The sequence below is a fragment of the Camponotus vicinus genome, unplaced genomic scaffold (assembly GCF_025532165.1).
Source record: "Camponotus vicinus isolate PSW18456_S1 unplaced genomic scaffold, iyCamVici1.0 SCAF_9, whole genome shotgun sequence".
NCBI lineage: Eukaryota > Metazoa > Arthropoda > Insecta > Hymenoptera > Formicidae > Camponotus > Camponotus vicinus.
In genome coordinates this window covers 16911829-16939143 of record NW_028141981.1, presented here as the reverse complement: position 1 = coordinate 16939143, position 27315 = coordinate 16911829, and the positions used below count along the sequence as shown (strand labels likewise).

Below are 27315 nucleotides of genomic sequence, written 5' to 3'. Positions count from 1 at the left end.
TAAACATCAATAAATATTTATTTATATGATATCTTATAATTGTTGATTCTTATAATTATTGTAATTTTTATTATTCACGCGCTATATATTTATAATATTGCATTTATAATGTTAGCTGGGTATTTTAATGTTTAGAAAGTATTATACATACATGATAAAGTACGGTAATATCACGGATGAGTGTGTGTTAGAAATTTTGTACATCGGTTTAGGATCGGACATGTAAAGTTTGAAGTACTCGTTATCCTCTTTCGTACGTTCGCCGCGCAACTTTTCGAAACATCGTTGGTCGGTTTGAACCTACATATCGTTTTATTCCATTCGTGTAGTATAAACTCATTCTGGATAAGTTTTGTTATGTTGCACATGTTATACAGAGTACTCTCTGTCTCTTACATCTTTAAAATATACGTATATTTATTTCTGAAAAATATGATATGAATCATTCTGCATAAATTTTGATGATTATATAAATCTGCTGTGTTCCATGGTAGTATTTACATTAAAATAGAAGTAGTAATTATTTCATGAATGAATAAATAATTTACAAGCTTATTAATGATATATTCGATCTCAATAAGCTTTATATTTGGCACACATATATTATATATCTTTACTTTTGTATATAATTTTTAAAGCATCATATGGAAACTCATGATTTTTCGCGATAGATGTTACTTCTTATAATAGCATGATTCATTTCTTATTGACAAATATCTTGCTTTTTCCGTGAAAATGATAATTACAATAATAAGTTACTCAATTCAAAAAACAAACAATAAAAAGTGTAGGAATATAAAAATATATGTGAAGAATTAATTATATCGATTTAATTTAATAAATCATTATTATTATTATATCTCTATTAGAGACGTCTCTTGTAATCTTAACATATAATCTTAATTTTTATAAGAATTTAGCACTGTTTGTTTAGTTCTGTCTACTTTCAACATCCAAAAGAATTGCTATATCTGGAGCAATATATATATATATATATATATATATATATATATATATATATATCATTATTATTCATCAATCATGATTAGTAAAGACAGATAAGAAAATCATTAATAAGCGTCATGCTCTAAAAATAGATAATAATAGTAGACAAATATAAAGTCTTGAAAGTAGGTGAAACGTCATTTCGGCTTGCGGTTTAAATTTTGTAGAGAATGAGAACGGAGCAATTTGTAAAATTAGTTTTCGTCCCTGGTGACGTTTGATAGGTCGTGGCGCATCTTCGTCTGGAGACGCTGCGTCTCGTGAGATTCTACCGCAGGCATCGCGTGTACATCGCGGTGGTTTCGCGAAAGCTGCATCAGGATGGGCGCATGCGCGCTGATTGCTGTTTCCCCCCGGTCACGAGAGGGTGAGGAGAGGATGAACGAAAGGCATGAAAGAGCGAGGGGCGGAAGTGCGAGGACGACTAAGACAGACTATGAGAAGAGCGCGAGTGGAGAACGAAGAGGTTGATCTCAACAGCGTGAAGTAGACGCGACGGTGCGAGCGAGAACGTGGTGAGGACAATCGGACGAGATAGGGGGAGGAGAGGGCCGGGGGAAAGCGAAGGACGAAGACGAAGACTTGGCGTAATGAGAACCTAAAGTAAACGAAGCGGCGCATACGAGGCATGTAATCGGGCAGGGGATAAATATCTTAGACGATATAAACGTAAAACCGTCTGATGTAGCAAAAATATGAAGAAGTAAATAAATAATGAAATTATATAAAGAGAATAATAGTAAATTAAATATGATATTTAAAGAAGAAAAGCGATAATTTTAAGAAATGTAAAGATAAGAACAGTTTAATAATTAAAAATGAAAAGAGCTCTTTTTAAGATAATAAAAGACGTGTAAAAGAAAACGAATAATAGGATTGAAAGAATGTAAGTAGAGGATAATAAGACAGACGACATATATGAGAAATGTGCAGATGGGATGGATTAAAGACATATCTCTCTCCGACGTAACGAAGTAAGCGAACGAGTCAGTTGAGTTTTCAGCGCGCTTAGGAAGATCAAATAAGAAGAGGACGAAGAATTGACGGACAACTTTCTACTTCGAGAAGGCAACTAGGGCTGACTAGCATCATCTAGCAGTGCCTAGAAAAGGGGGTGGGTGCTTTCATCCGCGGAACTGGGCGCGACTAACCTCTATCGATCGTAAGAAGACTTCCACACCTACGGACCTCACACTTCCTCGCGCCGCGCGTCCTATACTGGGTGGATCGCGTATAAATAAATAAACCGGCCGAGGCACCTGAGCGGCTGCCCATCCGCGTGATTGCACGCAGCGTTCCATTACTCATGCTACTTCATAGCTTCCCGGTTGATTTCGCACCTCGCAAGTTCTCGCCGTCTGATAGGTTACTCAACTTTCACGCTTATGATGAAAACTGACGTATATTTAGATCAGTATTAACGCGAAGAATTAAATTATGCGATATTATAATTTATAAAATGTAATAGGCTATAAAATGAAAGATATGCACATGACTATTAAAAACTTCTACGCATAAATTTTTAAGTTAAAAGATTAAGAGATAACGTAAAAGAATAAAAGATAAGATTTATGAACACACATACACACACACACACACACACACACACAGTTTTTGATTTAAAAATAAATCAAATAATTTATTCAAAATATGATTACTCATTATGACTTATGTGCATGTATTTCATAAATAGTAATAATAATAATTTTATATACATATATAACATTTAAAATTTGCATTTTTTAATTAAAATGTAATTATTGCTTTTAATAACATGACATTTACAGTGCTTTCTTAGAATATATATTCGAAATTAAATAAAAAAAATATTTTTAAAAAAAATATGACAATATTAATATTTTTAAAAATTTGTTAAAAATGTATTTTTCTAAACATCGCTGACTTTAGATAGAAACATCAACAAATGAAGAAATAATAACATGTATGAGAAACTATAATCACTTTTGCATTTTTGAACATGTACATTGACACAATTTGTCTGTGTGAGTGTCGTAACGTTATATGTTTTGATCGTTATAAATAAAGAAATTAAAAAAAAAATCGAGGTCGAGCTTTCTAAACGATGAAAACCAAGATGGAATGCTGATTATTTATATGAAAAAAATAGAGAAAATCATTTGTCATCTGTGTCGCAGTAAAATTGCATGAAAATAATAAGTATAAAATTATACAATAAATAATGAAAATGCATATATTTCTATTACTTATTGTATAGTTTTAAATATTATTAGTTTATATATAATTTTATAGTATATTTTATAGTATATTCTTTATAGAGTATTAGAGAATTAATTAAGACATTGAATCCTTGATGATTCACTTATGTATATCTGTAAACTGTGCTAAGATAAAATTCATGGTCGACTTATCGCATTACGTAAATTGAATTTACGTCTGCACATGTCTTGCATACATTAAAAATTAAAGCAATGATATGCGTGAGAATAAGATAAAAAAAATATAATGTTTTAATATAAATTAAAATTGTATCAATTATATGTTATTTTATATAAATATTTTAATTTATATGACATTATCGCATTTTGAAATATTCTTTATCATTTGCATTAATTCTAATCAGCCAATATTATTTAATTTTATAATAAGGCGTTACTATAAAAAAATGGCGAAATTAATCTCATAAATCTTCATAGCATTACTAGCTGCATCTTTTATCACGACAACAAACGATAATATAATCCGTTTTCCACACGTAAAAACTATGATAATGTCAATACATTTTTATTTTATTTTTTTGACAAAGTTTCTACTTTTTTACTTTTACTTCTTAAAAGTATGCACAATATTATTATAGTTAATAAGAAATGATAATTTGATGATTTTGTCCATTTCGCGCAATGAACTTATAATGCTGAATAATTTAATATAAATATTTGCACGACAGATTGTGTCAATGTTGTACAATAAATAAAAGCGTAAGAATACGCTATCTAATATATAAAAAGTACAAGTGCAATGCTGTCAGGATAGAATTTATTCAGAATAAAGCAAAATTGTTATATTTATTAAACATTAAAAAATATGATAAAGTATCTATAATATCGTTAAGTTGAACAATTTACTATTAATTTAAAAATAACATCATATAAAACGATTCATCAAACGATCACGTAAAAAGATACTGATTTGTATGAGACCTAGTTGCATTAGAGAACCGGAAGAATTGCGTTAGAGGACCAAGAAGATCTTTAGTAACCAAATAATAAAGAACGAGTAATTGATTTGAATTATTTTTTAGGCCTATGATTTTCGTTATTATAGTCTTGTAAATTTATATATAGTTTTGAAAACTTATATATATAGAAATATTATTAAATATAATTTATAAATATATTTAAACAATATTATTTTTAAATATATTTAAATATTATTATTATTATTATTATTTATGAAATACATACACAAAATTCATGGTGAATGATCCTATTATGATTAAACCAAATCTTGTACAAATCTTATTTTTTACTTCTACTTTATTTTAATTTAATTTTTTAACTAGGTAATTATTTATTATGGTAACAAGTGGTCAATTATTCTTTTATAAGTGCAACGTGTCTCGTTTTTGTAAAGTGGCCGGACTATTAATTACGACGCTGCATGTCTGCGGCGCAGTGCACGTAGGTGCATAAAACCGGTTGAAACGTTCTTAAATCACTTTGTGCGAGCACGTCGTGTCGCGGCGAGACGACTCGTGCTCTCGGCGCGCTTGTTGGCGTTTCCTGCCACATTTAAATCCCTTTATCTTGGACCACCCGTTGCATCCGCCAGATTCAAAGGTCGGTTTTGCAGGACCGCGGCTTCGTAAGAAGCGCAGCTTCACCGACGTGCTGGTTCGCGACATAAGAACATCGCTGATGGTGGTAGTGGAGGCGGTGACGGCGGCGGCGATAGTGGCGCAAAGGGGTTAGCAGAAGGGGGGGAGGGTTGAGAAGAGAGTGGCGGGAGGAGGTGACGGCGAGGGTTGAGACGGGAAACTAAGTTGTATTGATCCTAGGCTGCAGGGGTGGAAAACCAGGCAGGGTTAGTACGTGTTCTTAATCGCCAAGTGACCGCCCTCTCTCTCTTCCTCTTCTCCTCTTACTCCTCCGCCTCCTTCGCCTCTTCCTGCTTCTCCACCTTCCACCCGCTCTTGCTCCGAACCATCCTCTCTCCCCTCGCCCGTCGCCACATCCGACCGGTTAAAGGGGCCTCTCTTCTCGCTCTCGAGAATTGTGCATCCTCTCTTCCCCTCACAAAATCGCCGACGCCATTCGGCCAAGGGATTGTTTCAGGATTAGGTAAGGAATCGCGGTATTGTTCACCGTTTCATCGTATGAAGTTATTGTGCGGAACGAATCGCATCTTAAATTGCTTGTAGATAGAAGTTTATTATTGACGAAATGACATTTAAGCCCTTTCAATTGTTAGGTAACCTGGCCGATTTCTAATAGCACTTTATACATTTGTTTTTGAATTTCCTCGAATAGATAAAAAATTACAAAAATTAATTTTTTAGATAAAAAATTAATTTTTGTTTTTTTAGATAAAAAATTAATTTTTGTTTTTTTAGATAAAAAATTAATTTTTGTTTTTTTAGATAAAAAATTATTTTGTTTAATTACATAGGCCTCACCGTCTTATCTAAAAACTAAAGAAGCATGTTATAATGATGAAGACTGAAGTGAAGATCCAAATAATATTTCTATTTTCGCGATGCTAATATTTTTATTTGTACCACGTCTGTGTATCACGTATTTTTATATGATATATAAGTTAATATTAGTCACTTTATTATTATCTCATGTTCTATAATGGCCATTGCTTTTTATATAATTTTTTTATGCGTCTTTTTTTCAATGCCTGTCTCCAGTCTTACCCTCGGCCACAGACAGTTTTTTTTAACACGTCCTACGCTTTCTTTTATAAGCATGTCCGACGATAGATGCACGGCCTTGAAACGATTGCAGCTGCAACGGCGACAGTCTCGAATTAATTAACAGTTCCCAGGCAAGTTTAATAGCGAGTTTAACCGAACTTTTAGACAATCGTTTTAGATTGGTCCGTTGTTTTCCGCGTTATTGCTGTGACATATACGAGGGTTGCGTACGAAGTTCGAATTAAACTATCGCGCGTTGTTCCTCGGCGGAGCGCGGAGCGCTAAATACGAGCTTACATCTGCAAGCCAGAAATTCCAGTTTATCTTCTGAATTCCTGACCGAACACTTTTCGTACAATATACTCCGAGCCTTCCGCTCTCACCGCACGTTTAACAACGTAAACATGACTATTTAATTCCTATCCTTTTATCTGTAAGCCTTCACTTTACATCGAATATGCATTTTATGTATCTGTACCAGGGAAATGTAGAAGTAGCTTCTTTCAGCGCTAAATGTATGATACCCTCAGAGATTTTTCGCAATAACGTTTTTTGAATGTCATAAAAATTACTAATTTTACTCGAATATTATGTATTATACGTAGCGTGAATGATAATGCTAATATAAAAATTCACAGCTGCATTAGCTCAAGCGGATTCGGTACGTTTAACGTATTTGAAATAGGATATCGCAAAAACTAACTTTTAACGTTAATTCCCTGTAATTTCATGAGAAACATGTTTTGCTATTTGACATGTATATTTCTTTTAAGTATATTCTTTTTACAGTTAAAAGAATTTTTTTAAAGCTTTTTATATTCCGCTTCATCTTCTGGATCTGCGATTTTATTTGAAAAAAGACATGATAGGTACTTCGAGAGGCTGACAAGCCGTGTCAGTTGGCGAATTATTTCGCTTAAAATTCAAAACGGTGAAAGACACGCGGAGAGATGTCGGCATTAATTGGATTCTACCGAAACTCGCGCGTTACCGTCGCGCTGACTGGATAGCAAGGATGATATGAAGGGGTGAAAACACGATTAACGAGTATATTCGGCCGTTGTGTTACAATTTGGTGCGTTCTATCCTCTCACGCAGCAAATAAATTTTATATTTATAATGCGATAACGATTAATAATATCTTTTACAATGCTCATTTTCTTATATCCTATAAAATAGAAATATTTTATATTATAATCCATTTTTCTCAAATTTATTTTCTTTTTACGATCATTTTTATACAGAAATTATTTTATGTTTAAATCAATATAGATTGTCTACAAGAGGTATAATAGAGTCAACGATTGAAATAAACATGTGAAATAAAATTTTCTCTGATTCATTTTAAGACCGGTTTCGAAGAAGAATCTGTCCCACGACCTTTAACTTCTCTAGAATATATTCCCCTCTCGAAGAGAGAAGTTATTCTGCTTTGAAATCCAGATCTCGCGGTCCAGAGGCTGTATTGCTTAGAAGACACCCTAGGATAGAGTGAGATTTCTATATAAGAAAGCACCTCGGACTTTTATATATTAATTATATTTTGAACATACATTATTATTCTTTTATATTATATTCTAATATTTAAATTAAATATGTATATGAACAAATAATTAAAAAAACAATAATGAAATTAATATCGAAATACTTTTGTTTTATAATACACATTAAATTTATAATAACTATTAGAATTTAATATAATTAACTATTATAATAACTATTATAATAACTATTATAATAACTATTATAAATAACTATTATAATTTAATATAATATATTTTAAATTACATGATAGCAATAACTTCTCTATTAAATAAATATTAAATTAATCAACTTATTTTCTTGCGTAACGTTTGAGAGAATGCAACACATGTATTCTTCATCGGATATAGATAGTACGTCATTAATTTACCGTTAATGCGCGAATGGACTTTCAACATTTTCACAACGCAAATTAAGTTAGTAATCGCGCGTAGTGATCGCGACCGCTACATTCGAAGTGATCGATATCAATCGCTAGGGGGTTATCGAGTAAAACTCGCTACCATCCGGGCCGAACTGTGCTCGACGCTGCGTTACAGCCACGTTGATCGCATAATTTCTCGCGGTGCAACGGTAATATTTCCGGCTTGTCTCATTGCGTGGCCGCGGCGTAGTTCGGCCGCAAACAAACCCCGAAACAACAATTGATTCCGGCGAACACGTCGCGTCGCACACCGTGTGCAAAACATCGAACAACGGGTTTTCTTGCTCGCCAATGGACAGGGGGGGTAGTGTCGCGCCAGCCCGGAAATTTACGGGATTGTATCCGCGCGAGTAGCTTTTTGCTCGGCAACGACACGACTTTGCTTCGCCGTTAATTACACGCTGATAAGTTTCCTACGGCGACTAGGGGAAGAGAAAGAGAGAAAAAGAGAAAGAGAGAGAAAAAGAAAGAATTTACTGACAAAAGTTAAACGATCTATTTATAGATTGAACTTGTGCTCACGCTTTGGATACGCGAAAAATGTTTAGTCTCACGAATCAAGATGTATACTCGTTCATTCCATTCAAGATATATCGCCTTGTCGAAATTTATCCGTTGCATTTGTAAAAAGTTTTGGGCGCCCGCAAAAATTTAACTTTTAAATTCGTGAGAATAATATTACTATATGCGTTTATCTGAATTTTCGTGAAAAATTTGTATTTGCATTTAGGTGCATTTATCTCAGAAAAATTGTATTCTAATCGTACCATAGTTAATAAATAATCTTAGCAATATCTCTTTAAAAATTAGATTATTTGATTTGTAGATGACAATAATTTTTGTGGTTCTTATTTCGTATCCCAAGACATTGATAGCATATCACTTGCATGTGCTCGCATTCTTAAGCTCTCAAGTTTAACAATTTTAGTGTCTACTCGCAATGCGCTCGTCGGAGATTCTCGGAAAATCTCATTCTCCCGCCAAATGTCGAGCGAATCTTAATCGGCCGCCGGAAATACGTTGCGAGATGTATAATACTCGGTAGGAAATGACGTCATCACTCAGTGTAACGTTAGAGAGGGAGAAAGGGAGAGGTGCGTAGCGAGAGGATGAGACGACGGTTGTGGACGAGACTGGAGAGAGTAGATAGAGAGAGAGAGGAGAGCGAAGGGGGATTTTCGCGAAATCCTGGCAGGTAGCATCGGCTGAGTTATGCTCGTATTTCCCGTCAACACATCCGATGATGTCTACGGTAATGTAACCGAAATGTATGAACGTTTCGTGCTGCCACATTTGCACGAGTAAACCTCCACCGTTGTGATCAGCCGACAAGTATGTGTGTGCGTGAAACAAAATCAAGAGAGTTGGAAAAGTGATGATAAAAGAATGCGTTTTGTCTAGATAGTTGCACAAATAATACGTAGAATTAGTGGACTAAAATATATAAAATAATATAAGTTTCGAGTAGATACTTTTATAATTAAATTTAGTGAATGGAAAATTAAAAAAATATATTAAAATCTTAAAAATGTAGATTTTATAAATAGTGATTATTCAAATGCATTAAATATAAAGATATTATTATTATTAGTACTATTCTTCCACAAATTTTATTTCTACATAATATACAATATATAATTTGCATAAAAAATAATTAAAAAATAATTAAATTCTATGAATGTTTTGAGGATAAAATTTATAATGTGCTCCAGTTTTTCTTGTCTTCTTTTATTCCACCAATAAGTTATCTAATCTCGTTGTGAAAAATCGCGCCTCAATATTCTTTTTTCGATGCGTATCTCACGGCCAATGAATCGATCGTATCTCGTTCACTTTCTCCGGAAAATAAACGCCGAACGTGCGGCGTGCGCGAGAGGAAAGAAGGGTGAATCGGGTGGTGAGTTCGATTCTCTTTCAACCCCACCACCGGCTTTCCCGCGGAACAGCCGCATGCGCCGTAAAAAAGCACGGCCGCTACGAGTTTCGTTTCACTCTTCGGGGTTCGTCTACCCATTGCCCGATAAAAAAGCTCTGCTTGCGCGGCTCTCGTTCGTCACGGACATACCGTTCGTTCGCGGTTCGCGTTTTCATCATCATTGTTGTCGTTTTCGTCATTGAAATATTATCGTCGTGATTATTATCGTCACCGTCGTGCAAATGCTTCGTCATTATCGATCTTTATTTCGGGAGAAGAAACGGGAGGAATTGAGGAAGAAGAATGCCGCTCGGTTCCGACGGGAAAACGGATGTGAGGAAAGAAGTGCGTCCATACTGGGACTGGACGGACGCGGATGCGAGAATAGGATGAGAGGGTGGGGAGGGTGGTGAGAGAGTGTTAAGAAGATGAAAATCCGGCGGATGCTCCACAAGCGGCATCTTTCCGCCCGCCACCTATGTGTTCCTCTGCGATCGTCGTGACCGACGTCCATGGTGGCTTCCACGTCGGCGATAAGGGTTGCTTCTCGGTGGAAAACCGTGGGGTGAGAACGACGTACAGACCACGCCTCTTGTCTAAGGTTACCCCCACCGATACGAATTCTCCCCGCACAGTCTCTCCTCGTGCCGGGAACCTAAGATTTTTCCACTTCGTCTCCCCGTCGCCCCGCTTTTCCTCCCGTTTACCACCCTCGCCGTCGTTACCCTCTTCGCTTCTTCCCTCTCTCCTTCTCTTTCTGTGTAGCTCGGCCACCCCATCCGCTCCCCTCGTGGTAGGAGCATGCCGACCCCCTTCTTCTATTGATCCGGCACTAAGGTGGTTTCTTGCGCCCTCCCGGAGACCGCTACACGGATCTCGCAATGCTGCCCGGAAGCTTCCTCGTATCTTCTTTTTTCTTCATCCCCTACTTTACGCTACGTAACCTTGAATGTTCTCCGCCGGTGCTTTTTTGCACGTGTTCCGGCTTTTGGCGGGTGCTTTGCATGCGTGATGTCGTACTCGTATGTGAATGTTTTTTTAATGAAATAAATGTTTTTCTATTTTGAAGAATCGATTTTTAGGTGAGTGATGAAAACATTTCGCGATTAAATGCATGTTTTTATATAATTAACTCGTATTCTAGTTGGTCTTTCACAACTTAATTTCAATTTCGCACTATTTATCAAAAATATACAAGTATATCGCAAGCTTTTTATATATTTTGCTCTTGAAATAATAATTCATTTGAAAAATTGTTCAAAGAATTCATATATGAAGCAACATGTTGTGATTGTTACCGTAACTTTAAAAGCAAGTGATGAATCGTTTTCCTACGACATTATTCGCGTACGATTTCACGATTTTCTCTTCAGCGAGCGCTTTCTCTTTGGACTGTCGACATTTCAGAATAGATCGCTATAAGATCGCAACGATTACGTAGGATGTTGCATGGTAGTTCCATAGGTACGCGTATATAATATAACACGGTCTATGTTCTATGGTGAATGAGCATGGGGTGTGGGTCGCACGGCAAGAGGGAGAATGGGGGAGGTGGAGGGCGAGCTTGAGCGGTGCTTTAGCCGGGGGCTGTTAAACACGGCGGGTCTTATCGGTAAAACTGTTCTGTACAGGACTACCACGTTCAGCCATTGGCCGCGAGAGTATCTCTGGCCTTATACTCGTTGTCTGCTAGGTATGCATACGAGGTACATTACGCGACGTTAATGCCCGCGTGCTAAAATCGTTCGCGGAAAGCGAAGACTCGCTGAAATCCTGTAAACCTTGTCGAGACGTTGCTTAAGCTGTCACGCTTGCACACATCGAGGTCAGACATTCTACGCCACAGCATTGGACAACAGAATATCTTTTTGTCTATCAACAAGAGTGATTTTTCACAGAATTTTTAATCATGAATATATTAAATTTCTCATATCAAAGTAATTCTCTTTGCAGATAACAAAAATATAAAAATGATTTTCCATATAAAGTTACTTTTTCCGATGTAAAATATCTTCTGAGATTTTAAATATTATAATATTTCAAAAGAAATCTTAAAATAATTAAATTATATTGGCGATTTTTTTCTAGCTTAATCATTATTTTAATAACTTATATAATAAAGGAAAGAATAAAAATATATATAAAAAACATCTTAACTCAAATGATTTTGTCTTCTTGAATTACTTCGATTGTAGAAATCAGTTATCAGTTCGCCTGTTCGACTTTTCGAGCATTTAAAGGAAATGCTCGATTGTGGAGAACATTTGCATGTTTCCAGTGAAGAAACTTCAACAAGTTTCCTAGGAATTGTTCCAGTTCACACAATTGTCCATGGTGCACAATCAGCCATTCGACATTTTCCTTATCTGGTGTTGATTGTGATTGAATTTTCTCACGCTTACTATAGAGATGTTCATGAGAGATTTGAAGTCAATCGGATTAATTTATTCAATTTTTAATCAACATCTTTTTCTAATTTTTATAAAATATTTTTACTTTTATTGCTTTATTTTTAATAAAATTTTTAGTTCGAAACCATAATCATGAAAATATAAATATGATGTTAAATATCAAAAAGTTTGATTCCAAAATGATTAAATAAATCTGACAATTCTTTATATGTTCTTATCTATTTTATATATAACATGTAAAAGATATTTTTTATTGCGCATTTTATTGCGTATTTTATATGCAAACAAGTCTTAAATTTTTGAACGACTTTCGAGTTAAATTCTTATAGCTTCGCTTATTGATGCGTATTGCTTCAAATGCCGAGGCGATAGACAGACAAGGCGAATAATGCGAGTGCGAGCGGGCGAGTACATAGGCAGGATCACTTATAAGCCCGGGCTTGTACATATGTATTCCTGGATAGCCTTTCTCGGCTTTAGGTAGCCAGGCTAAGGCCTTAGAGGTCTCCTGGCAACCAAGCCTATCAAACTATCTTACGGTCTAACCCTTACTAGCCCCTTCTCCGAAACCTTCCTCAACTCCCTTCCCCTCACCCTTCAAAATCTCACTTCGAACCCTTAACGACCGACCCCACGAGAGACACGACGAAATTGAGAAAATTATCCTGCTTCACGTTATGCGGAGACGATAACCGCGCGGTTCTCGTCGCTCCCTTTCCATCCCCCGACACTATCCGACACATAGACAGGAGCTTACGAACGACGAGCAAGAAGTCCTGCGGGATCGCTGGGGAAAGTAAATGGCCGGCGAGTCGGCTGCCATCTTAGTTGCGAATTAAGGAAAGGGTGGCTCGACCCTCGTAGATAGACGCACCCCTGAAATATACGGGAGGGACAGCCGATGTAATTTGCATCGAAGGGTATGATGCGTCGTCCATTTGCGTTCACGTATCAGTTTGTATTTAATATTAGAAAGAAAAAAATATATATAATATATAATAAAAAAGTTACGCGCACCCAATTTAATATATTAATTAAAGATAATTTATGATATTGATAGAATTTCTTTTCTTAAGACAAAAAATATCTTAGTATTTAATTTCATTTTATTAGTGATCTATATTTATGCCTGTGCAAATTTAAAGACTATGAATTTGAAATAGAATTTATCGCAATTGATAAGTGTTAAAGACTATTTTAAAGGGGAATATTTTAAAGAGGTAGACATCATTTTTAGAAATTTAAAAAACTAATTTCATTTTATTAGTGATCTACATTTATGCCTGTGCAAATTTAAAGTCTGTGAGTTTGAAATAGAATTTATCGCAATTGATAAGTGTTAAAGACTTTAAAGATTTTAAAGGGGAATATTTTAAAGAGGTAGACATCATTTTTAGAAATTTAAAAAACTAACTAGCGTATATGTCTTGTAATACTTTATTAATTTCTGAATAAATATTCTGTAATCGATAACAATAACTTTAATTATATTTTAATCGATTGTCTATATTGCAATATTTCAACATTGCTAGATGCAACTGAAATTAAAATTGAGATAAATATCAAGATAGAACTGATATTTTTTTCTTGAGCTAAAATCTAAAAATTTAAGTTTTTGTTAAAAATATGTCTCTCGAATATATTCACGTAAAATTTAATTAAATTCTTTTAATATATTTCTCTCTCTCTCTCTCTCTATCTTACAAACGTTAAAAATTAATTTATATTTTTTAAAGTATTGAATACATTTATTTCAAAACGTAAAAAGAACGAAAATATCTTAGTTCGAGTTCTCAAAATGTCAAACGTACGGTGCAGAGAGAAGCTGCAGCGAGTTTCGAAATTATGGGCTGTTTATCCCCCAGACTAAAGTTTCCCTTGTACTCAATGATCGTAATGTTTTCGCGCGCACAATGAGAACGTAGTCGTTAACTCGGCCGGTGCACTCGTTTCGCGAAGCCCGTGTGTGGGCGGACGAGCGTGGGCGCGAGAGCGAAGCTGATCGTGGAGGGACGCCGAGGACCAAAAGGGTCGGTCTGTCGTCATTCTAGTACGGTTACAGTGGGCGCGGAGCTTGACAGAAGTTGTAAACTTTATGGTAAACCGTGGCGGGGCGACGCCGGCCACGACCGGTAAATGGGAAAGGTGCCGCGCCGTGCAGCACCGTGTGCTTAATCCAATCCGGAGTTTGTTCTTTCGACGATCGACGTAATCACCGGCCGCACGTAGTTTCCAACCTGGCCCTATCCCCCTTCCACCCTTCCCTTCAACCGACCGACCGACCGACCTAACACTTCGCTCTAAGGTCCCACCTCCGGCGTATGTACCTCGTTTACGAGTGTTTGTCGATGCTCTGGCTTCAGGATCATCGAGGTGGTAATGGACGTTTGCGTTTACCAGTTCTCGAGAAGTATCAATGATTTTAAAACTTCGGTAGTAAAAGGACTATATATATGTTTCAGAATTTGAAGAAGATAAAAGAAAGATTCTGCGAGACGAAGGGCTCCTGAGAAATCGCTAACCAATAATTATATTTCTCATAATATTCTTAATTGAAAAATTTACTTTTAAACTATATTGTTAAAAAAAGTTTACTTTTAAACCGTTTTAAATCCATATTAAAGAAATGAAAATGTGATTTACGAAGATTCTCTCATAATTACGTAATTTCCATTTTTTTAAAAGATATGGATTTAAGATGGTTTGGAAAGTTTATCAATCTAATCGTAATTTAATTTGAAATCAGTTACCTTTAAATTAAAACAAGCTTAATTACTAGGTGAGCGACCGGTAACCTTTAATATCTGAAATTATTGGATATCAGATGACGGACGACATGCTGGGTAGCAATTAAACTTGAAGCAATCCGTGTCCTATCTGAGAATGATAATCCCTTTCTTGTAATATCCTTAATCTTCTTTATTTTATTGATTGGCAATAATTAATATTAATATTTCATCAATGTTGTTTATATCTCATTAATATACATTTCGTATCAATTTATCTGATCTTTCTGGATTTAGTCGCGAAGAAAAATATATAATTATTAAATTAATTAATCGACATTAATAGAAGTGATCAAAATTCTTCTTAATGACGAAGATTCGAGCTGGATCGCATATCCGGCGTTTCAGAGAGACTCCAGAGACTCTTCGCGAATCTCTACGGAGAATCCATTTAGATACAGCGACAGGCTACCTCCGTTCGGGGTGTTTCGCCCGGGACGCGATTAATTATGAGGCTCCTTTTGGGGCTACGAAGCTCGAGGCTTTGAGCTCAGTCGGGAGTGCGGCGCGTGGGATGGGAAGTATAAGATACGTTCAGAACCAACGTAGACACCCGGCTTAGCTTCCTCGAGTATTAGATCAATAATTCTAGCCTCAAACTGGCTCGGTCACGGACGTCGAACGCTCGGATGTAACTCGATATTCCTTCGTCCTGAATATTACTTCATGCTCTCTCTAGAGGCAATTTAATAATTCGTAGTAAAATCGGATATGTCGTTCGGTAACCGCTATACGCGAATAATATACTTGGATGCCGAAAGAGAAATGGCCGAAATCCGAGAATAGAGTAGGATTTTTTATATGATATGTGTGTATATAAAATATAATAAAAATAAAATAAATATAATATATAAATGTAATAAAAATGATTGACTTACCATGCTTAGTAAAAACGGGAAATGAGAAAATTTAATTTTCCATCGGTGAAACTTTTAAATCAGCGTGCGTGTGTAGAATGATGAAAATCGAAGGAATCACCAAAATCATGAATGATTGTCTTTCGAAAAACATGATGGTGAACTCGACGTCACAAGTAGCCTTGACTCGATGAGAATCCTTCGAATGTCAGAAAAATGTTTTACGACCGAAATTGATGTAGCACGCGATGGTAATTTTGACGATCGTAAATTTTGAGAAGCCGTTTGCCGGGAGAGAAAAACTTCTTTACGGACAGAAGGGATGCTGCGTGGACCGCAGCATCCCCAATACTGACCGACAGACCCAGATTTTCATCTCTTGAAATACGCGGAACTAGCTCGTTGGTTACCGTACGTGTGCAGATTTGCGATGCAGAATTTCATCTTTAGATTTTGAGAACTTGCCATCCCTCTTTTCAAGATCCCGTTTCTTCTCCAGTGAGAGCACAGGAGAGATTACTATTGGTCCAGCCTTAGCGTGAGAACGCGGAGCGGTCAAGTAACGAGATGCTGGGAAAATGCAACAAAACTGGTTTCAGTATTGCGATAATATATGGATAGTATTTTATTCACCGATGTGACATGTGCTCTTTACGTAACCTTGTAATAGTATATATGATAAATTTCTTTATATTAATTTAACTTCTCTAACATGGCACTTATTATGCTTGAAATATTAAAGATTATTCATTATATTTGTGAAATGGAGAGATTATCATAATGATAAATCTGTACACAAAATATTTTTAAACGTACTTCTTAAAAAGAAAATAAATTACATAATAATTGAAATATGATAAATTTTTACTTATGTATAATCAATTAATTAAAAAAATATATAATACGTTCAGATATATATAATGTTCGTAAAACGGTCATATAGTTATTTATTATTTATAATTATTTATTTATATATACGTAACGTAATTTTATATACATATATTCGTTATTGTCTATTTAATATATTTTTTTCATAATTGCTCTTATTCGATTAGGCTCGAATATGGCGAAGCGAATATTACCGTTCAAGTCACGTATCCGCATTATCATTAACCTGGTCCGACTAGTTTCATCCCCTGGACCTGATGTAGGGGATACGTTCTTTCTGCATGATACTCGTGCATCTCGTAAGATGACCGGTGGTCATCAGTATCGTGAGAAAGCTTCGTTCTCTTGAGAGCAGTTCTCAGCGAAACAGGTTTTCAAAAATTTGGTCCAGTGTTGCGTTTTTTCTTCTATCTCGTTCCACTTTATTAAACTCAATATATTCGAGTATATATATAACAATTTATTAATGTAACATTTATAATTATATGCTTAATTAAAAAATTAGAATAATAATTATTTTGAATATTTTGTTTTTCAGTTTTTATTATCGCAACAATTGTAACGTTAAATATTCGAATTGAAATACTATATGTTTTCTATAAGTACTTAATTCCGTTGATTAAATTTCTAAAGTAACGAGGCGACCTGAAAGCGGTCGTTAATGAAGATCGAAGGGTCACGCTGTCCCTTCCAAATTTTCACCCCGTTTCTTCTCTCTTCCGCGCGTTATGATCCCTCGAGGATTATACGGATCTATCGTTTGCAAAATCGTGTTACTGCACGTTGGTGTTTAAGCATCTAAGGGCTCGAGCCGCCGCCGCCGGCTTAGGGACGGTTACATGCCGTAATGTACGTATCATTAATCGAGCGTCAAATAACTTGGCACGAAATGGAGTTCATTCTCACTGGAATTTTCCGTAAAATGAAATCTCGTGTCGTTCCGACGGAAGCAACGATTATTTCATACGCACGATTAAATCACGTGTCTACATACCATTACGATGTAAATGTGTACTTAGCATTCTGCAGCGATTTAATATATTTTTTCTTTATTTATTCTTTTCTTTATTTTTCTTTATTCATTTATTCTTTACCGGTTCATTGACTTTTCTAATATACTTAATATGATGGGTCAAGTCTCATTCATACACACATAATGTCAACATTAATATTAAATATTAAATATATATATTACATATATATATATATATATATATATATATATATATTTATCGCATTCGATGGAAACTTATTCTACAGATTACAGGGTTCTGGTAACTTCAATTACGATCGAGTATAAATTCTATTTCCAGTTAATGATAGTCATGAGACTCAAGCTATATTTGTGTGGTTTGAAACAGTGATTATAGAGACTGCTGATTTTCCGTGAATTTCGCGCCATGCGCAGGCAGCTCGAAGACATCTAAACTCCATATGCTGAAAAGTAGCATACTATTCGGGTCAATATCGGTATGATTAATAACTTTGATTTTGAATATACGAATATATTAGCGCATTTATTCATTGAAAAAAATATTAGTTTTCATAAAAAATATTTTAAACTTGTTGAATATCTTTTATAACATCGCATGCGACTTTCATATAACTTTGGATTTAAGAACAAAAATATTATTTTATTTTGCAAAATAATCTTATATGATTTAAAGGAAAATATAGAATCTTTGAAAATTTAATAAAAAAGCAATTAATCATTATATTGATACATTTTATATCAATGAGAATGTACATGATATGCGCCTGTATTCTTTTTTATAACTATAAAGCGTTAGATATGTATGTACTAGTAAATTGCTCGGATTCTTCTTCACTTTCCAATATCGAACCAGTTTGAAACACCATGCACGATCTTTCTAATCGGCGCGACCATGTGACTGCATCCCGCAGAGTCAATCGCCTTCCTCCCGTTCCCCCGTCCACCCCGAGAGAACCGCGTGGTGGATAGCGACGATTGCAAGTCGGCAATTTAATACGAACGCGATAGTGTACGAAGGAGGACCGAATGAAACTCCGAATGAGGGAAATGGGAGAAAGAGGAAGGGGGGAGGGACTGACCGGTGGGAACGACTGAGAGGGAGGACTGGGATAGTAAGTGGGGGTGGTTGCCAGTAGTGGAGGCCGTGGTGTTTGGAGGTTAGACCGCAGTTACAATATCGCTTGATTAGAAATGTACATAGCGTATATGCGCGCGGGCCGCATATCCAGATGGTGGGTGGGCGGGTTGGGTCGGGTCGATGCCTGGGCAACTCCATAGTTTAATGCACGGACCGTGGAACTTGCAATAAGGAAGGGTGAACGGCGAGCGGGTGGTTGGTGGCCGCGGGGCTCTTGTGGAGGATGGAGGAAGGGGGAGGAAGAGGGTGGCTCGGCGAGGCGAAGCAGACTTAGGGATGCTGCGCGGGTTAAGAGGGGAACCAGTGTGGCACGGAGTCTCTCCGTGTGTATATTCTCGTGCACACACCTACGCAAACGATAGTTTCAGTCTGCGGCATAACGCGATCGCGCTACTTGCGGGGGTGGTGGCCATGAGGCCCTCCGGAGGCGAGATGCCCGCGTTGGTCTCGTATACCATAGCATACCATTGCATTTGAACTTACTCGCGACGCCAATCGGCTCGCAATGTTATCGCTGTCGCCGTCGTCGTCGATTTTCAGCCACCAATGACTCGAGAGATTTTCGATAAAACGCATTATCGATGATGATATGCGTTATTTTCTTGTTTTATGGTTGTGTTTGATTGCCGGAAGTAATTAAAAAATGTAGCTTTTCCTTAGTTACTTTTTTCCGAAATTTATATATTATTAAGTAAAAATTATTACTGAGAAACATACATAATACACACATATACTCGAGTCTTAAAAAAATTAAAATTATATTAATATATCTATTATATTAATTTAATTTATTTATTATATCAATATATATTTTAAATTAAGATTTTATATTAATCTAACTAAGATTATAAAGATTATTAAAACTTTATATATCTTGATTTTGTTAAGATTACATATTTTTTTTTTTGTAAATATATAAAATTCTTTTATGGACATTTACAAACGTTTGTTTAATGAAAAAATAAAAAAATGTACAGTCTTTATATATTATATAAATAAATACAAAATAAGTACATATACAAAAATAAATAAATAAATATAAAAATTGTTAAGATATGTTAATTTTTTTATGACATTCTGTTTTTGTAATAATAATAATAATTGTTATAATAATTTTTTAGAATTCAAATTAATAAAAGGACATTTTTATTCATACTTTTTTAATTTTAAGAAGAGGGCGAGAAATCTGAGATATTTCCGCATCTATTATTTCTATACAAGTCAAGCATGATAAGCTTTTACGAAGGTCATGTTTAAAAAGAGAGATATGCGCAGCTTAAGCCTTACTTCTACATTAATAATGAAGGTGACGATCCATGTTCTCACGGCGCGTTTAGCACTAAATGTAGCCGTATATAATTTCTATCTTACATTAACATTGAATGCGAATACTAAGTAAATAAAACTGAGAATTAGAGAATTATATTTAGTACTAAATGATGTAGAGACGTACGGTATATGTACTTTCGCATCAATAAAGACCAAACGAACTGTGATTATTTCAAAAAAGATAAATTGACCGTACCTTAATGTCACATTGTTAAGTATTTTAAAGTATCATTGTTGAATATTTTAAAGCATCCTTTATTATAATTAGTAGTAACTTTTCGCAATTTGATTAGCAAGGGCGAATGAAATTGAGATAAATATAATTTCGCGAACTTGATGCGTAACTCGGAAACGCGGCAAAGGCGCCTCACGTGTTCATCTGTGCGTTATCAAGATAGTTCTGTATTAAAGCTATACCTGGTTTCTAGTTTCTGGGACCGGCTACGCCTAGACTCGGCTGTTGACGCTACCGACGGAGTGCTCGTCCTCGAGGAATATTCAGCCATTCTCCCATTTCCAGCACCGCCTTTCTCGTTTCTCTGCGGCCGCACTCCCCTTACCTCTTCCCTCCTCTCTTATCCTCCTTTACCATCTCCTCGATTCGACCAAAGTTTAGAGAGCTCGCGCTTGAGAGGAACGCCGAACGTCACTGCAATATCGCGTAGTGTTCCCGAAGAAGATGGTTGCAACGTTGAACATGATTGCCAAACTCGGAATAGCTTGCTCGTGGTTCGCTGCTTTTCGAATCAATACGAAAAGCGTAGGTTGAATATAGGTTTCCATATTCTGATTCGAGCTTATTTCTCGCATGTCTGTACATTTTTAAAAATTTTTGAGTATTTCCTTTATTGTAATAATGTTGTTATAGTCTTTGAATTGATCGAAAACTACTTAGTAATAATTTGCATGACAAATGATCGCATTTGAAATTATTGTTGCGTAAAGATATTGTTTAGTTTTAATATTCTCTGTCATTAGCTAATAATTAGAGGAATTAATCTTGCGATCAGAAATATATTTTAAAACCTTAAAACAAAAACCTGTAATATCATTTTCTAACTTGGAGGTATATTCACTTAATGCAATCGACAAATTTGAAAGACCAATAATGCAAGAAGCTTATACTTGCAACGATGCCGAACGAGTATTTCTGAGAGTAGAGGTGCAAGACAAACGACGTTGTTTCCATAGGGGGATACCGAAAACAGCGGGTTGGGCCAGTTCCTAGTAGTTAATTAGCTGAATAATGCAGCGTTAATCTAGTCAAAATTGCATACATCTAGACCACGCGTGTAGTTTCGTTCTAGTAAACTCACGAGTGTGGTTGTTCGCGCGCGCTCGCGCAATCCACGAGCGTGTGCAAAGTAGGATTCGCTTCGGTTGAACGCAAAGATCATCCCGTTACATATTTCAGGTGTACTATTTGCGCGGATAATTCTTTGTAGCCACGTGCCAATTGAATATTGATGGTCGCAATGGAAGATTAAATCTGTTTTGCAAAATATGTTATAGTTTCAATTAGCATTAATTAGCATAGCATACGATTAGTCTGCATTTTCGTCTCGCATTAAGTAAGTTTGCGACAATGATAAACTTAGCATGCACAAAGGGTAAACCTTAAGGCTTACCTTGAGAGTTATATATGTATGTATATATTCTCATATACATAAAGAAATGACAAAGGTCGTACAATAGTGATCTCGAGTAAAGGTCACTATGTGTTTTATCGTAAAAGCAATCTTAGACAGAAAATAGCAAAGTGGCGTTTATGCTAAAACTATCGAAGTTCAGTTAAGCTCTATGTGTTATAATCGACGAAAAAAAAATATAATACTCTGTCGTTATAAAGGTTCTATAACTTCTTCAAGTAAAAAGACATATTAATACTTCAATTAATATATCGATAAAGTAGCGAGGATCTGTCTATTAAAAAATAAATTCCGATACAGTATATTATCACAAATAAGTAAACACAAAGTACTTTTTAAGCTATTTTAATTATTTTTATATTTTTAATTATTTTCTTTAATAGATTAGTAGTAGAATTATAATATTGTGCTAATAATAATATTAATAATACTAATAATAGATATATTTCAACGAATAAAAAATCTATAATATAAGTATATATTAAATATATAATATATAAATGTATAATAAAATCTGTAATATAAATATATGTTAATAAAAATTATATTAATAATCTCTGTAATATTATTATTAATATAATAATATTATTATATTATATTATATATATATATATACATATATATATATATATATATATATATATATATATATATATATATAAAATATAATAATATTATTATATTAATAATAATATTACAGAGATTATTAATATAATTTTTATTAACATATATTTATATTACAGATTTTATTATACATTTATATATTATATATTTAATATATATTCGTATTTTATATATTCGTCGAAGTATATCTATTCTGCAATCAAAGTTTTCTATTGACAGTATTCTCTTTATTCTCGTTGATTCAATAAAACAGAACAAAAGATCGAACCGATGAAGCGAAGGGAGAATGTTTGAATGTGTACGAAAATGCATGTATTCGTGCGCAAAGCGTACATAATTTCCTTGTGACCCGACACAGTAGCTTGGAAAAAGGAAGATAGAGAGACAGATCTTCTTTCCTTTTCTCCTGCCGTCGTTCTCCTGCCCCTTTCACGTAATCGAAAGTAATTATATTAATTGCATCGCGCATTCCCGGGACCGTTGCGAGAGGTATTGGCCCGTCGATTAGTTCCACGCAAGTACGCGCGCGTGTAAAACGCGTCGTTCACGCAGCTCTGCGCGTAGATACTGGATCGAGGAGTACACTGGACGAGCCAAGTTGTGCAATTAAACGTTAACGAATTAACGTCTCTGCGAGAGACTCCACGAGCGTCGACTTGTTAAATAAATGTCCGCGGTTGGGCTCGTGTAATTAGAAAGTGCGATCAGCGCGGTGGAGCGTCGCCGTTTCTGTCTAGACGAATTAATTGAGATTCACGACTAATTTTCTGTAAACACGGCGCACAAATTACGTATTTTTCAATGTTACATCTTTATTTTATATTGTATTTTTCTTTTATGTTGTTACAATACATCTTGCCTTTTGTATTTTCAGATCGAGGATCAGCGCGGTCATCGATGGTCGATTCGCGTGTATGGTACACATGTAAATAGAATTTATATTTACGGCGCTATAACCGGATCGAGCTAAACTACGGTAAGTATGCATCGCAGGATTAATAAATAACGATACGTTATGGTATGTCGATAACCTTGCACGGTATTGGAATTCTCATGTTCGAGAGCCGCCCATCGAAGAGGGGCAAAATTCTCTCGAAGGTTTCAATGCCCACCACACAGACAACGCCCGTTATTTCCTTATAATTACTCCATTTCCTCTCGCGCGCGTATAGTCACGCCGAAGCCTGTAGGACTAAATGGGACTTGATGGGAGAAGACGGTATATATATTGGAGCGCGATGCACGATCGGAACTAAACGATGGAGGGACAGCGAAATGCGGCGGCTCGTCCGAAGATATCGAGGAAATGAATGGGAATGGCTGCCGAGCAAAATTGCACCGCGATAATTACCTATTAACTGCACTGTACCTGGCACCGTTGCCGCCATAAAGAATCACATTCATCTTTGCTCACGTGGATAAATGCCAAAGTGCCTTCCTTGTGCTTTATGGTCTGGTAAAAGTTGCACGTATATTCGCAAAAATTTATGTCGTTTAGTAAATGTACCATAAATTATCTAATTAATTAAACGAATATTTAAATGATTATTTTAAAATTTCGAGGATTAATATACATTTTCGTCTTTTTTCCCGTTCATCGTTATCTACTATTTCTATTTTTAAAATAAGAAACTATTTCGCGTGCAACGTAAAATTTAGTCTTCCCTGTTATATTTCTTGTTACTGATTAAAAGTTTATAAAAATATGCTTTATGGTTGAGAGACAAGAATTTAGCGGCTAAACTGACCAATTTGGTCGTTCAAGTGTAAATAATTTATACCTTACTACACATAGATTAAACATAGAAGCCTTTGAGAGCCTCGTGCAGCGGGTTCGCATTAGTCAACGAGCATTAATCAATAGACAAGACGGTAATCAGGAACGTCCGGCAAGTAGGTCGATCGGAGGTTCGCCAGAAACCTTTCGATCTTCGTTCGCCGCAGATGGAGATTCCTCGTCGTGCGATGAATGCACGCCTACATGTATGTGTGCGCGCGCTATCCAGTTGCAGCGGACTGTGTGCAGCAACAGGGTTACCCACGGCTGATGCTTTCGTCTTTCGAGATAGAGAGACGTTCCTGTAAAGACTGGAAAGCCGCGATCCCCGGTGCAGACCGGTCGAGATGCCTGGGGGTTGATTGATTAGAGGGTACGGCATAGGAGAGAAACCGGGAGAGTTCCGGGACGCGGGTTAGTTCGGGCAAGGGGGGCTCTTGGGTTATTTGGAGTCGAAGCGGGGTGAGGGGGGAGCGAAGGGGGGTAGGTTGGCGCAGAACGACGGCGGCGGCAGCGACGACGGCGGGTGAGTATGGGGAACGGTGTTGGATTCGAGGTAGAAGCAAGGTAAAGGGCGGTGGCGAGGGACGGTCGGGCGAAGAAGGGTGGCGGCCCGTCCGGTGTTAGAGAAGGAAGGCTGGAGGCGGTAGTTCGAGGTGCTACAGTTTATAATAGTTGCCGCCGCCCTCGGGCCAACCGACCCTGCCCGCAACTTCCACAGAGTTGCTTAAATCTAACCTCCTCTCACGGGTACGCGGGACGATCAAGTGTGGTCCGCGGCTCGGTCGAAAGAATGTAGGTTACTCGGTCTCGGACGGCCGCCAGCGGCGCGTCATTTTTGCGTCGTCGCAGCTTCCGCTCGCTCTTGTCGCGATCGTGAGAAAGACACGCCGGAAAGTAATCACGGTGGGGAAGAGAGAGCACGAGCGGCAGTTTCGGGTCGCCAATAGTATATCCGCCGAGCGACAGCGCGCGTGTGCCGTAGATTAGTTTGTAGTTCGTCGTTAAAGAAAAAGCCGAGTTATTAGTTGTGGCTCAGAAGGGTCGGGCAGGAAGATGAGGAGGTCAGGCGGCTCGTGCTCGCGCGCGCAATTTAGCGAGAGCTTATCAGATTCGTCGTACTTCCTACGCAATTTATTTACTTACTTAGGCGACACGTGCTCGCGCTATCTTCCTTTATATTTATAAGAACAATGATTAATGACTGATTATTCTATTTGCAATTTAAATGCAGATTATATTTCGAATCGTATCTTTAAATTAATTATATACTTTTTGTGATATTCAAGTTTATACATATGTGAGAAGATATCTTAGATATCGTCTCTTTTCCTCTTTGATCTTCCAAATTTCAAGAAGATACTTTGACCAATATGCAATTTCTCTTAACTGAAATAGAGTAATGTCATGATTATATAGAGTATAGACTCTCCTTTGCGGCTTATGAATTAACTTCGAAAGAAAGAACCTACTTTAACATATACGTGTGCACGCATATCTATACAGCACACGATTTCTCGGTCCCGTGACAGCGGCCTCCGTTATAATTCTCCGTTATCTATGGAAATTCTAAACCATACTAAACAACAATATATATCCCAAAACTATGTAATTCCTCGTGCTTGCGCGTACACGGTATGCAATATGCTGCAGCGAGGGCTGCAAACTGGTTGCGGCACTAATTTGTTTTGCGCTGCCTTTTTGATAATTTATGATCTTTCGAATAATATTACGTATCAATTTATTTTGGATGCATCAGATAGTAATAACTAGATATTGAAGAAACAACATATGAAAAAAATAATGAAAAAATATCTCCATACAAATAATTGCTTGATAGAAAGGGAAAGAAAGGAGACATCAATTTTACATTTATATATTTTTTCATATAACTATTGACTTTAAGAAAATGGCAAAGTTTTAAATTTGCAACCTTTTTTTTTATATTTATTAAATAGTAAACAAACTTCACTTTGAGCTAAAATTATTTTAGGAAGTATTTATTGAATTTTGTAAAACATATACTACTAATATATTCATTATTATTTATTTTAAATTTGTCAAGTTTGGGGAACGAAAGTTTAATGGCATTTTCAAGGCGAGGATTGTGTCCGATGACGATGGAAGAAGGAGATGCAATGTAAGTACGTCGCGACTCTCGATTAAGAATTCACGTCTTTCGAAGCTGTCCATGCCTTAGGACAGCACATGCCAGTCCGCTATTACTTCCTATAACACTATCTACGCCAGGAAACGCCATTGCTCGCTCGTTCCTACGTGGTTCAGGGACGACGAGGATGATGAGATCTGCAGGCTTGCATCCTGATGAGACTATTAGGATGGCTTGATAAGTCCATAATATTCTGGTCGATGCTGGGCAACGCCGTCGACTCCACCCGGTGTCCTCGCCAAACCGCTACCTCCTCCTCCTTTTCCTCCTCCTCTTTCTCTTCCTCCTCTTCCAACCACCTCTCACCCGGCATCCAACTCCATCCCCTTTCGTCGTCACCATCCCTTTTACGTGCATGTACGATGCCTAGCTTCGGTCATAGTGACGACAGGATAGGTGACGCTTCCAATTTCCATCGACTTTGTTAACCTCGTACTGTGGTCATTTCTCAGCAGGAGATAACTTCGATCGAACAAAGGACTTCCTGGAAAATCCGATATTTGTCTATGCAGTTAGTGAATTACGAAAGCTTATCTCAAGAATTCGTCTAATATTAGTGACTTTCTTCTAATCACAATGCTGTTATATTAAATAATCGAGTTTTTAATATCTATGTCAGAAATTTTTATATGCTGTTACACTTTTGATTACATATTATTTTAAAGAAATATCGATTTTCGCAGTTTTATCATGATTCTTTAACGATCCTGAATAATAAATAAGGCATTTATTTACTTTGACATTTGTTTCGTAATATTTTAGCATGATTTACAGTGCATTTTTTCCATTGCAATAAAAAAGTTAAATTTTAATGAGTGTTTCGCAATATCAGAAACATTTCAAAAGCGTTCTCCAGAAGCTAGTCTCAGACAGGGATCCTCGTCTCTTGCAGACAAACGGTCGATGTTG

At 36.3% G+C, this 27315-nt stretch overlaps 1 protein-coding gene and 1 long non-coding RNA gene across 4 annotated transcripts in view; one reads left to right on the top strand and one right to left on the bottom strand.

Annotated features, from left to right (window-relative positions):
- LOC145977093 (uncharacterized) overlaps window positions 1-27315 on the top strand; it is a 102295-nt gene that overhangs the window by 36763 nt on the left and 38217 nt on the right. For 2 of the 3 annotated variants that reach the window (XR_014440411.1, XR_014440410.1), the window contains exon 7: window positions 23334-23435. This is a non-coding gene — a long non-coding RNA (uncharacterized LOC145977093). Of the gene's footprint in view, window positions 1-23333; window positions 23436-23631; window positions 23916-27315 lie in introns of all 3 variants that reach the window. The other variant, XR_014440409.1, reaches the window with a different exon arrangement.
- LOC145977091 (uncharacterized) overlaps window positions 26304-27315 on the bottom strand; it is a 158336-nt gene continuing 157324 nt past the window's right edge. The window contains exon 5 of the mRNA XM_083108762.1: window positions 26304-26890. Coding sequence (XP_082964888.1) covers window positions 26848-26890 — 43 coding nt within the window. The 3' untranslated portion in view covers window positions 26304-26847. The remainder of the gene's footprint in view (window positions 26891-27315) is intronic.